The sequence below is a fragment of the Manis javanica genome, chromosome 5 (assembly GCF_040802235.1).
Source record: "Manis javanica isolate MJ-LG chromosome 5, MJ_LKY, whole genome shotgun sequence".
In the NCBI taxonomy this organism is placed as follows: domain Eukaryota; kingdom Metazoa; phylum Chordata; class Mammalia; order Pholidota; family Manidae; genus Manis; species Manis javanica.
The window spans coordinates 173,182,627-173,195,634 of NC_133160.1; the positions used below are offsets into that span (position 1 = coordinate 173,182,627).

The 13,008-nt window shown below is 59.7% G+C and overlaps 1 protein-coding gene across 2 annotated transcripts in view; it reads right to left on the bottom strand.

Moving 5' to 3' along the window:
* Positions 1–13,008, bottom strand: part of SORCS2 (sortilin related VPS10 domain containing receptor 2) — a 438,806-nt gene that overhangs the window by 11,675 nt on the left and 414,123 nt on the right. For both annotated transcript variants that reach the window (XM_036992835.2, XM_036992840.2), the window contains exons 15-18: positions 9,209–9,329; positions 8,544–8,677; positions 7,621–7,746; positions 5,273–5,444 (exon numbers count right to left, since the gene is read on the bottom strand). In XM_036992835.2, coding sequence (XP_036848730.2) covers positions 5,273–5,444; positions 7,621–7,746; positions 8,544–8,677; positions 9,209–9,329 — 553 coding nt within the window. The remainder of the gene's footprint in view (positions 1–5,272; positions 5,445–7,620; positions 7,747–8,543; positions 8,678–9,208; positions 9,330–13,008) is intronic.

The following is a 13,008-nucleotide window of genomic DNA, read 5'->3' on the forward strand; positions in this document are numbered from 1 at the left end:
CCGGAGGGCTCGCTCCCTCCCTCGCTCCTGTCCTCTAAACGAGTGGCCCTGGGGACCTCAAGGAACCACGTCTCTTCTGTCCTTGGGCTTCGCCTGGAGTGCCAGGCTGACACGTGCAACATGGCCCAAGAGCTGCCGAAGCCCAGGAGAGCTGAGCTCTGGCCCTGCGGCGAGGGCGAGGGGGTCTCAGGGCTGGGGGTGAGGTCAGGGGCGGTGAGGGCCAGGGGGACCCTGGGGCCAGAGGATGAGGGGGGCAGGTCTCAGTGACACGGCTGGAGAGAGACGCCCCCATGAAGGCTTTTAGCGGTTTCCTGGAGGTTAAGGGGACACTATTTTCTGTACTGTGATATTGCGGCCCCTCGGTTCTTTGCTCTCACTCTGTGTGGAGCCGGGGACGATGCCGTGCCCAGAGGAGCCCCCTGACGGCCCCCTCTCCTGCCGTCAGCCGCCCAGCACGCCGCTTGGTCGCCCCGTGAGTCCCTGCGTGAGCATCACCGCTGAGGAGCCGCGGGACACTGCGCCGAGGGAACAGTGTGCCCTTTTCAGCTCTACAGCCAGAAAGAGCCCCTGCTCAGTCTCGTACCCCACCAGCCTCTGTCCCCGCTCCCAGCGTCCTTTCCTGCACCCCAGCCCCCCACAGGACACCCAGAAAACCATTCTGAGTGATCAAGAATGAAACAAGATCACCGCTGACGGTTCAGCAGCCCTCTTTTACACCTGTCAAATCTTAAAACCTGATAAAACATTTCTACATAAATTATGTTCATTTAACTTCCACAAATTCGGTGTGATGGGCCTACTAGCACCCCCTCCCCCCATCCATGTCCACCCAGAACTTAAGAATTTGGAAATTGGGTCTTTGCAGACCCTACTTTGTAATTAAGATGAGGCCACCTGGAGCAGGGTGGGCTCTATCTAGTCCACTGCCTGGAGTCCTTACAGGGGAACGGGGAGAGGGCCACGTGCAGACGCCGGCAGAGCTGGGGGGCGCAGCCACAGCCCAGGGTCCCTCGCCACAGGGCCAGAGCTCAGCTCTCCTGGCCTTCAGCAGCTCTTGGGCCATGTTACATGTGTCAGCCTGGCACTCCAGGCGAAGCCCAAGGGCAGAAGAGACGTGGTTCCCTGGGGCCCCTGGGGCCCCCAGGGCCACTTGTTTAGAGGCAGGAGTGAGGGAGAGAGCCCCAACACGCAGCCCAGGGCACCCAGAGCCCCAGAAGCCAAGGAGACAGCAAGGGGCCTCCCCTGGAGCCCTCAGAGGGAGCTCAGCCCTGTCGACACCTCGATTTTGGACCTCTAGCCCCAAACCGTGAGGACCGCTGTGCTGCTTTAAGGCCCCGTCTGTGGCGCTTGGTCACTGCAGCCCCACATGGCGGCGTCCACACGTGGCTGGGTGTTCTGTCATCCCGCCCAGTGGGTCACACTGCCGTGGCTCCACGAGTCCGGAACCAGGCAGGCTGGCTCACCAGCCAGGGACGGAGGCGAGTCGTGGCAGCTCTTGCGTCTGCCTTGCTCAGGGGGCACTTTCTGCACTGCACCCCAGGAAGTGGAGCTAGGACCTGCGGCTTTGACCTGGGCAGGGCACCACACCACAGCTCAGGACCCTTGCCTGCATTGCCAAACTGATGCACATTTAATGTTTAAACATTTCACTGGGTTAAAATGACTTGTCACTCTTCCCCCTACCAGAAAAGTGTAGTGGAGTCTCAGTACCGAGAACAGACATACAGAGGGTGAGGCCGGGCAGGGGGGTGAGCACAGCGCCCTCTGTGCTTGCCTGGCGCATCTCGCACAGCTTTGCTGCCGTTTGCTCCCTGCTGGCCATGCGAGGATCCTTTAAACCCTTTTTTCTGGAACAGCTGTCAATCACACATAACTGTAAGGACTACTACACAGAGATCCTGCCACCCTGCCCTCAGTTTCCCCCAATGCCAACGTCTTGAAAAATTCTAAGATCACAACTAGGACGGGGACATTGGTCCAGCCAGGACATGGCACACGTGTGTCACCAGGGTTCCCTTTCATAGCCACACCCACCTCCCCCAGGACGTCCCTGACTCCCTGGCAACCACTGATCCATTCCCCATTTCTAGGACTTTGTCATGTGGAGAATGTCCTGCGAAGGGCATCAGACAGTCTGGAGTCGCTGGGATCGCCTTCCAAGATCCAGGTGATGGTGCGCATCGATGACCTGCTCCTTCTGACTGCGGGGCAGAGTTCCACGGGTGGCTGTCCACAGCTTGCTTAACTACGCACCCCCGGAGGGCGTCTGGGCTGTTTCCAGTTCTGGCTTTTATAAATTCAGCCGCTGTGAACATTCATGTACAGGTTTTACAGCCACAGTAAACATTTGTGTACAGATTTTTGTGTGAACCCAAGTCTTCATTTCTTGGGGGATAAATTCGCCCAGGGGTGCACCTCTGACTCACGTGGCAGCTGCATGTTTAGCTTTTTAAGGAGCTACTGAATGTCCCCAGAGTGGCTGTGCCGGTCATCATTCCTGCCAGCCAGGTGTGAGGGATCTGGCATATCACATCTTTGCCAGCATCTGGTGGCACTGCCGCTTCCTACTTTAGCCATTTGGACAGGGGTGTGGTGATGTCACTGTAGCTTTGCTTTGCCCTTTTCCCTGCTTTTTGCCATCAGTACATCCTCTCCAGTGAAACGCCCCTTTGTGTCGGTCCCTTGTTTTCTAATGGATTATCTGCTTTCTTCCCCCTGCATCCTGAGAGTCCTGTGTGTGTCCCAGGAACCGGCCCCTGCTGGGCGTGCGATGTGCAGGTGGTCCCTCTGCGGCTCGCCTTTTCGCCTGAACAGGGTCTTCACGGAGCAGACGCATCGAATTCTGACAAAGCCCAACCCACTGATTTCCTTTATGATGTTGCTTTTGGTGTCAACTCTGGGAATCTTTGCTCGGCTAGATGGTGTATTTCCTTTTCCCTGAAAGACTGACAGCTTTCCTCTTTCCTTGGAAGTCTGGGGTCCCTTCTGAGTTGATTTTGTATCAGGTGTGAGGTTGTGGGCGAGGTGCACCAGGTGCCCGTCTGCAGCACCGCCCTCTTCCCACCAAGACAGCTTTGCTCCCATGTCGGAATCAGCTGGGCACATTTACGTGGCTCTATTTCTGTTTTTTTTTTAAATCAGATTTTATTTTTACTTCTTAGATATTTACAGTCCTTGGGTCCCCACATCATCCACACCCAGTCTGGCCCATGTGAGAGGGTGCGTGTGTGACGTACATGTGTGTCACTGTGGAGGCGTGTCTCTGTGTGTGAACATGTGTGTGTGTGAACACCTGAGTGCGTGTGAGTGCTCGCCCTTCAGTGTGTGTGAGAATGCAAGCGTGTGTGAGCATGCCCGTGTGTGCCCGCCCCGGCCCCTCATTCCCACTCTCCCACCCCAAGGTTTCCATGAGGAAGCCAGCCGCCTCCTCCAGACAGCCGTGCACCCCAGGGACCTTTCCATTCCAAGGGCACCCATCGGTCACTCCCCTCACCTTGCTGACCCCAGCCCGGTGCTGCTGCAACCAGGGGTCCAGCCCACTGGGGTGCAGGCTCCCAGGCCTGTCCGATCCTGGGTCCCGCTGGGATTCAGGATGTGACGGAGACACCAAGATTCCCATCTCCAGGGGGCAGCAGAGAGCCATTTTCCCTGGAAGTTGGTGCTGGAACTGCGGGCAGCAGCTGGGTCCACTCTGAGAGTCCCAGGGGCCCCAGGCTGGGTTGAGGGCTTTGTCCCCCCAAAACACTGCTGGGAACAGAGCCACCTCACCCCAACCCCAGGGCCCCTCTGGGCCTGGAGAGTGAATCTCAAGGCCAGGCTCTCGCGGGGACCAGGGACAGGTGGGACCCGGCACCAGCCTGGAACCAGCTCTAGTCTGGGGTCCACGTACTGGGCACCGTCCACGCGGAGTCCCCAGGCCTGGGACCTAATGCCAGCTCTGCCACTTGTTGCTTTGGCCTTGGGTGAGTGACTGAACCCATGTGAGCCTCGGCTTACCCAGCTCTAACACGGGTGGACAGGAGCACCTCGGGTGAGGCCGTGGGCCGGGCGAAGGAGGCACCGACAGTGGGAGCTCACATGTGGAGCTCCGCGTCCTGGGCCTCAGTTTCCCCACTTGCACTAGACTCAAGTCCCTGCTCCCCAGTACCAAAGACCTTTGTCATCACCAGCCTGCCCGCCTTAGCACCAGATCTGGAAGAACATCTAAGTAAAGCGCGTGCAGTTTTAAAGCTGAACTTCCTTCATTCAGTGTATTTGTCGACCCAAGGTCCAAACGCCCAGCGGAGTGGCACGCCTGCCCAATGGCTGGGAGCCCCGGGGCCGGGGGAGGGCGTCTCTCCGCTGGGAAACAGGAGGCTCTGCCTTCAACGTAGTCTTCTCTGTAGTTTTGAAAGATTCCCTACATGCTTGTAAGTTTTTCTAATTTCTGTTTTTGATGTTCTACAATGAGCATTTTTGCTTCTATATTAAGAAAAGCAAGCACTGTAGATAATTTTAAAAGACTAAAAGGAAATACAAAAATTAACAGTTGTTAACTTGGGGGAGCAGGTTTTTGGTGATATTTATATTCCCAGTATTTTTGTGTGTTTTCAAATGCTCTACAATGAGTGATACTATTTTTAAAATCAGAAGAAAACATTAACATTTGTACTAAAGGAAAAAAGGGAGAGACGAGGAGTGAATCCATGTATTTTTATATCTTATATAAATTTAAATCTACACCCATCTGGGTATATCTATCATTTATCTATTTACATCTATTTATTATCTATCATCTAACTCCATCTCTCTCTATATATCTATTTACCTACCTACCTAAAAATTCATCTTGTGTTGTGAGATTATAGGTCTTTCTTTTTTAACTTTCTGTTTTCCTTAGGATTCCAAATTAACTAAACCAATATAATTAGAGGTTTAAAAAATGTTACTGCCACCCACGGGAATGAATAAACACTATATGGCAGTCCAGCAAACACAAACACACCTACACAGCAACGGCAGAGCCCGCGGGCGGCACGCCGCCAGTCCCTGGGCCCTTCCACGCCGCTCTTTTCTAGGTTTCCTCCTGCATTTTGTCAGGGCCAGTCTGGACCCTGACAAAGGAAGGGCCCACCATTCCCCCCTGCAGTTTGGAAAGGGCTGGCCTATAGGGTGCTGCTCTAGGCCACTGGGAGGCAGAGAGGACTCCCGTCCACACACACATCCTGTTTGCCTGGTGGTGGTGGCCCTGCACGAGCACCCCAGGGCGCCTGGCGGGACGGCCGCCGCTCACCTGCTCCTGCCGCACCACGAACAGGACGTCCTCTCCAGGACGCACGGCCACCGCCTCACCGCGGATGCTGACCTGCAGGCCCCGGGGTGGCGTGAGGGGACACTGCATCTGTGCCGGCTTCTGCTGCAGGTCGACGCCGCCCTCACACACATTGGACACGACCTTCCGGTACCTGCGGTCAGACAGAGGTCAGGGTCTGCACGCGGAGGCAGGTCGGGGTGGGCCTACAACCCGGGCCGGGACGTGCTCGTCACCGAGGAATGGTGCTTGGCTTGCAATCTCCGTTCCTCGCTCTGTCGCCCTCCAGCTCCACCAACTGCTCTTACTGCTCCGTTTTGGAGGTGAGAAAACCGGCGTCGAGGAGGGAACAGCCGGGAACGGCCGGGTCTGCTTCAGCGGCTCCGATCCCATTACTTACCATGATCACAGTAACACCTCTTGGGGCTGGGGCTGGGGCATGATTGAAGGGGCCAGCCTGCACCTGGGGGCCTGGCTGAGAAATGTGGTCCCCAGGAGGACAGAGAGCCTGGGCGGGGCGTGCCCCGTGGGCTGCAGGCCAACACGCCCCTCTCAGGGCCCTTTCCTCATTACTGAGAGAGCCGAACTGGAGGGTGCCCAGTTTACGACTCACTCCTACAACACGTATTCACTGAGCATCTACCGTGTGCCAGGCTCTGGGGTATGAGGTGATCACACGGAGCCCCTGCCCTAGCAGGGCAGATGTCTGGGCAGTGGTAGATGGCATCAGAGAGTCTCCTGCATCATGGGACGTCATCACTGCAGAGCACTGGGAAGCGGTCCCTCTGGGAATCTGGTCCCTGACAAAGGGGCTTCCAGCTGGGATCAGAAGCGTGAGCAGCAGAGGGAAGACCATTCAGGAGAGCAGGCCCAGGGTGTGCAAAGGTCCTGTGGTGGGCGGCCACAGCCAGAGTGGGGGACACATGGGGGGTGAGGTTGGAGGGAGCTGGTGGGCAGAGCCTGCTGGGCTCTTTTAGGGGACCCTGGGAAACCACTGCGAGGGCAGGAGCATCAGACTTGCCATTTCTGACGCTCCCTCATGCTACCCCAGGCACTGGGTCCCATTGAGCATCGTTGCCAATGTGCCTGGGCCTGCCTACCTCCCCAAGCCTGGCACCCCTCCTCCCCTCACTGAACACACACTCAGGAGTCTACCACCCAAGGACACATTCTATTAGGTTGGAAGAAAATGCACGCTGTGAGAGCTGCCCACCTGCAGCACCTTGGGGCCCAGGGTGTGCAGATGGCATGCAACGAACCCCTTCTCCCTTGACATGGGTCCCGGCTCTGACACTTCAGACAAGAGTCTCTATTTGCCAGACCTTGGTGGGTGCCCTGGGGAGGCTGCTGTGGCTGCCGATGGCTGGACGGATGGGTGACGGAAGGAAGGGAGACAGATGGAGGGATGGAAGAACTGGGTGGGTGGATGATGGCTGGAGGGGTGGAAGGGTGGGTGGCCGGCTGGCTGGCTGGGAGGGAGGCAGATGGATGCGTAGACAATGGGTAGATGGTGGGATTTATGCTGCCCACGGCAAAGCCCACAATTTCTGGGCCCACTTCGACAGGCTCTGCCCAGTTCCTTCCCCAGGGGCAGGAATGCGGATTTTCTAAGAAACCCATGGGCTTTTTCTTTCCTCTCAAAACTTCTTCAGTGGGAAACAGGGACCTTGATGTACAGCATGTCTGAGGCCCCCCGGAGTGCAGGTTCCCAGCTTATGTGCTAACATTGCTACGTGATGTCACCTGTTTATAAAGGATGTGCTCAGCCCCTGGTATCCGCACTGTGCACACCTGCTGAGCACTTTGTCCTTGTGCACAGCCTGTGTTCATCACACCACATGCTGAAGAAGCACCTACTGCGTGTGGCGGAGCGTACAGCCCAGCAGGGGGGACAAGTGGCTGAGTGGGGACAGTCACCAGGATGTGCGCCACAACAGAGGCAGGCTCAGGGTCCCAGGCTGGTGGTCAGGGAGGGCTTCCTGGAGGGAGTGCTCTTCAAGTGAGAACTGAAGGGAGTGTGAGCACCTCTGGCCCAGCTCAGGGCCTGGCTCACTTGGTGTTGGTAGTGGGGGAGGATCCTGGCCCTGCAGGGACTCCGAAAGGGCAGAGGAGCGGGTGTTACTTCCCTGGGTGGGCTCAGCACCTGCAGCAGGTGTGAGCTGGGGCACCTGGGGCCTTCCCCGCGCATTGCTCTCTGTCCAGAGCCAGCTCGAGCCATCTCTTCTCCTGGCCCTGGCCTACACGAGTTCAGCTCGGAGGACCCTGGGGGGTCAGGGTCTGGGGTGGCTCTCAGGAGCCCAGCAGACAGGATGGCCCAGCGCTGCACTCACCCGACACTGCTGCTGTAGGTGTGGCCCAGGACACAGTCGGCAGGCGGGGACACGGGGTTAAACCAGAAGCTGGTGAAGCACTTGGTGTCAGACTCCGAAGAGGGGGCACGCTCAAACCCGTAGTCACTGGGGGTTAAGCACAGCAGTCAGAAGGCAGGCCCGGGGTGTGGGGGCCAGCCCTGGACGGGGACGTCCCGGAGAGCGCCTGCTCTGCACCCGCTGTGGGGATGGAGGCAGATCCCTGGGGCTCCATCCCAGCAGGGAGGTGGTCCAGGTGAGAAGGGGTGCAAAGGGGTTCTAGGGACTTGCAGGAATGCACCGGGCCCAGCCTTGGGGTCCTGGAGGGTTGCCTGGAGGAGGTGGACTGAATCTCAGAGGAAGAGAGGGTGCTGTGGGGGCGGGGGTAAGGGAAGGGGCCACGTGCGTGGGGACTGCCCCCTTCAGCACTGGTGCAGGGAGACACTGGTGGAGGTGGCAGGGATCAAGGGCGCAGGATGGCAAGGGGTGAGGATGGCTGGGGGGCAGGGGCGGGCCAGAGGCCTTGTGAGCAGAGTTCTGGAGCTCGGACATTCTCCTTGGGCAGGGGCCGGCCTCAGGAGTTTCGGAGCAGGGCAGGGGGCCCTTGGCAGCTTCCCTGGACAGAGGAGAAGGGGCTGGGGGCCAGCTTGCCCCCTAGACGCCCCCACCTATTCCTAATACCAACGCCCACCTGTGCGCAGGCCACCTGTGGTGGTTTAGAAATTCACCACGAGTTCTTTAATGCCATCCTGGGGTGACGGCTGGACCTGGAACTCAGTTCTAGTGCCCAGATAAGGCACAGGGAGGAGCGTGGTGCTGGGGCCAGGCTGCACCAGGCAGGGCGGCCTCTGCGCCCCCACCTCCCCGGCCGGGCCCCCACAGAGGACAGAGGGGCGCAGCCTCACCAGACAAAGTCCGCGTCGCGGCACCTGCACACCCGGGCCGAGCGTGCCGCAGTGAAGCTCCGGCCCTTCACGCACCAGGCCGCCGGTCTTCTCCTCCGGAAGCTCCTTTGCTGGCCCATGAGGCAGCGCTCGCCCTGCGGGGAAGCCGCGGCGGGGCTGGCCCGAGAGGCGCAGGCCGCTCCGCACCGCCTGCGCTGCAGTTGTGCCCATCCCGGGAAATGCTGGGGTGGAGCGGGTGTGCCCTCCGTGGGTGGGGAAGCTGAGGCCCAGTGGGAAGGGGCAGCACCGGGCCATCCCAGCCCACAGCACCCAGTGGGCAGGCACCCACTGGGCACGAGGTCCCTCCAGACGGACGGGTCACAGGCCTGCTGGGAACCAGGGCCCCCGGCAGGAGCTCGGAGGAGTCTTGGCCTCCAGCGCTCACAGGGACACGCAGTAGGTCCTCAGCTAACAGTCAGAACAGGGCTGGTGCCTGTGGACCTGCATCCCCTGCATGCACCGGAGACCCCTGCCCCAGGCAGCCCAGGCACTGAGGGGGCACAGGGCGGACGTCGAAAGCCATCGGGGCTCTGGGAAGGCCTCTTGGAGGACAGTGCCTGTGGCCTCGCTGGAGGGGGACGTGGACAGGAGAGGGCCCACCCACCCACGCAGCTGGGCCCGGCCACCTGCAGGTCAGTGAGGTCCCAAGAGCCATAGTCCTCTTCAGTGCACAGCCTGGAGAAGGAGGGCCGGAAATCCACCTTGACCAGCTCCCAGTCGGAGCGGAAGCTGATGTGGCCAAAGACACTGGGGAGGAGGAGGGAAGAGGCGGGCAGCCACCTTAGCTCGGCCCGTCGTGTGGTGCACACTGCTCCCCTCGGTGCCCCTGCGCAGGGGGCAGCGGTATGGCTCCTGGCCTGTCTGGGCTGCCCGGGGCCTAGAATCACTAGCGTTGGCCTCTGTGTTCCCGCAGCTACCGTGACCTGCGGCCCGTGGGCTGCCTTGGCAGGGGTTGTCCCGTGCAGACCCCGTGGTGGACGAGGACCAGGGTGTTACGGGCAGGACAACCCTTGCTTCCAGCCTGCAGACTGACATGTGGTCAGACAGCTGCGACAGGCGCTGCCGGCCTCTCCCCCCTGTCCCCCAGCCTCGGTCCCAGGCCTGGGCCTCGGGGGCAGCGCTGCGGAGCTGGGCCGTGGGCTGCCTACTCCCAGGCGTAGCAGCAGCCCAAGGAGAAGTAATGCCATCGCATCACCCCGAGCTGCGTGACGGGAGGGACCGCAGCCTCACGCTTGCCCCGCGGTTCCAACCCTGGCGGGTGGTGGGAGCAGGGGAATGGAGCGCCTCTTGGGCTCTGTGGAGGCCAGCCATTTGGGGAGCACCCACAGTGTGCGAAAGGCTCCATGTATGCTGCCTGGCCTAATCCTCACCACAGCCCAGGGAGATGAGGCCACCTCCATTTTACAGGAAGAAAAACTGGTCACAGAGAGGGTGAGTGATCGCCCAAGGTCACACAGCTGGTTCGCGCCATTTCTTCTCCCTCGGCATTCAGTGGTCATTTGCTGAGGGCCCACAGGTGCCCAGATCCCTTCCTACTTAAGGGGCTTCCCCCTGGTGCCTCATACTTGGGCTCCAAAGACCATCACAGAAGAGGGGGTCCAGCCTGTAGCGCTCAGGACATATCACCAGAGGTCAGGCCTTTGGGTGGGGGAGGCGACGCACCTGATGCGGTCTTGGTCCCCTGCCACACACACTGGCAGGTACTGGATACTTGAGGGGGTGGATCGATGGTCTAAATAGATGCAAACCTTTCTAGGCTGGCAGCTGAGGAGGGTCTTGGAGTGTTTTCTTGGGAACATGATAACGGACGCTGGATGCCCAAGGCTGATAGGGTGCAGCTCTGAGCCAGGCAGAGGATGGTACCGATTCCCTCTGTCTGTGGCCTTGGGCAGACGTAGCGTCCCCTCCCGGTACGTTGTTCCTTGGCTTCTCAGTGGGGGCAGTAACACTGCCTTTCGGGACGGATGATGGATTGTGCAGGATGCTGGTACACGGCGGGGGCTTCACACCACACACTTTCGCGCATACACACAGGCACACACATTACCACTGCTCCCCGAAGCAGGCCCGCCAAGTAGATGCTGTTCTTCATTTCACAGATAAATCCCCAGCCCCTGCAGGCTGGCAAGTGCCTTCTCTGTACCTCGCAGCCCCTGAGCCTGCCCTGTGGCTGGCCCCCTTGCGCTCCCACCACAGTGAGGGGGTGCAGCTGGCCCATGGCTCTCCACATCCTTGGATTCGCCTTCCTCTCTGTCCGCTGATGGCGCCTCTCTGGTCCTTCCAGCCCAGGCTGCGCAGATTCCGTGGTCAACAGGCCCACCCAGCTCTTCCCTCCTGGTGGTCAAGAGTCCTTGCCGCTCTCCCAGGAGCGAGCAGTAGGGATGGAGCCCTGGCCAGGGGCACGTGTCCACGCCCGTTTCTATGTGGCCTCACCCAGCTGCTCCTGAGACACTGCTTCCAACAGGTGCGGGAGGTCTGGGAGGTGCGGGTGGCGGGGACCACGGCCGTGGAGGTGCCCTGCCTGCCCGCTGGGATCCGACGCGCTGTGTCCTGACGACGGCACTCCTGCCAGGAAGTATCGACAGGCGAGGGGTCTTCTTTGCCGCACTGACTTCCTTCCCCAGCAAAGCCTGTTGGGTTGGCTGTTCAACAGGGTGCTCTTCAGGGGAAACTGCCAGGCCCCTGCAGCAGGAGTCTGTGGCTCCCTAAAAACCACATCATTATGAAAGTGACAACAGCCTGCCCCGTGTGGGGCACCTACTGCGTGCTGGACCCTGTGCTCGACGTTTTATCCTGTCCTTACCAGACTCTGTGAGGAACATATGATGATCATTCCCATTTTACAGATGAGGCGGCAGAGACTGAGGCCAGGGACCCGCCAGGCTGGTGCGGCTGGGGCCAGCCTCCCGGAGGAGCTGAGACTGGTGCCTGGGCCGGTGACCCCGGAGCTGTGATGCCCCTCAGCACTGGCCCCAGCGTGACAGCCTCACAGCCTCCTGGCCGCTGCAGAGCCCAGCCCACCGCGTCTCCCCTGCTCCCAGCCTCAGCCAAGAAGCAGCTGGCGTGGTCGATCTGATTAATCCCCTCCACGTCTTTGAAGTCCTGCCTTTTATGAAACCTGAAACCTCAGCTGATACTTCCAGAAATACCTGTTATCTGGCATTTAATTCTGAGTTTCAGGAAAGAGATGCCAAAGGCAGCCTGTTTCTGACTTCATAGTTAATAAGGAAAATGAGGCGAGGCTGTGCAGGCCGAGTGAGGAACCCACCACCCTTTAGACGGCCCGCTCCCCACCCTGAGGAGGCCCAGGGCCAGGGGCCTCCCCCGACTGATGCTGCCCGGGGGAAGGCCCGGGCGGTGGGCAAAGGCGAGCCAGGCTGAGGGCAACATCCCAAAGGGCGACTGTGGTCGGCTTGGACGTGACTTTTGGGCGTATTTGGATAAGGAAACCATGGGGGAAAATGCTCACACCGTGCCAAAAGGGAGAGAAAAGGGGAGAGAGAGAGGGAGCGGGGAGAGAGGGACAGGGGGAAAGGAGGGGCCGAGAGGACGCAGGCCGGAGTGGGGACGCTCCGACAGTCCAGAGGTGGGCTCCTCACGCTGCTCTGCAGGCACGTTCCCTCTTTGTGCCCCTGGAACTGCCTCTGTGCCCGCTGGAGTCTGACATGTGTCTGTAGGCCTGGTGCTGTGAAACAGGCCTGTGGGCATCATTCTGGGGCTTCTGAAAAAGCTCAAGGGCTGTAGCCCCTGGCTGTGAATCCTGCCATTAGCAAACTCACAGAAACATCCGGGGATGGAATGCCCTGTCTGTTGGTGGCAGATGAAAACTGGTCTGATTCTGGGGCCAAAACACTGCCCTGCTGTGGGGACAGGAGGACGATGGGCTCGGCGGCCGGCAGCTCAGTTCCCGCCGTGACATTGAGGGCGCTGGACTTCCGCCAGCCAGCAGGGGCGACACGCTGCCTGGAGGCTTGTCTTCCCTTCTGCTCCTGGACTACGGCCCCGGGAAGCTGCTGCCGCCTCACCCCAGACGGGTACAGCCCCATGTGGCACCGTGTCTGGAGCCTCTGTGCCCTCGCCCTCCCACACATGCCCAGTGCAGCCTCCGGTGGTCCTCAGAGGAGCTGCTGCCCCTTGTCAAGACCAAGGCAATGGAAGGAGGGGTGGCCCGGGGCCCAAGGCCAGGGCAGAGCAGGAATTAGGGGCCATGACCCTCAACCGGTCTTCCTAGGACAGCCTCCCATCCCTGGCTCTCAGGAACCATGCAGAGCTGACATGAGTGGGGCCCACCGCTCCCTGGGTGGAGGATTTTTGAGATTTTAGCATTGCTAAAAGTCATCGATAAATCCTCCTATGGAGCTTTCCTAAGAGAACAGAATGAGATAGGCCATAAAAACGGACCCATAGCGTATAGCAGGTGCTCAGG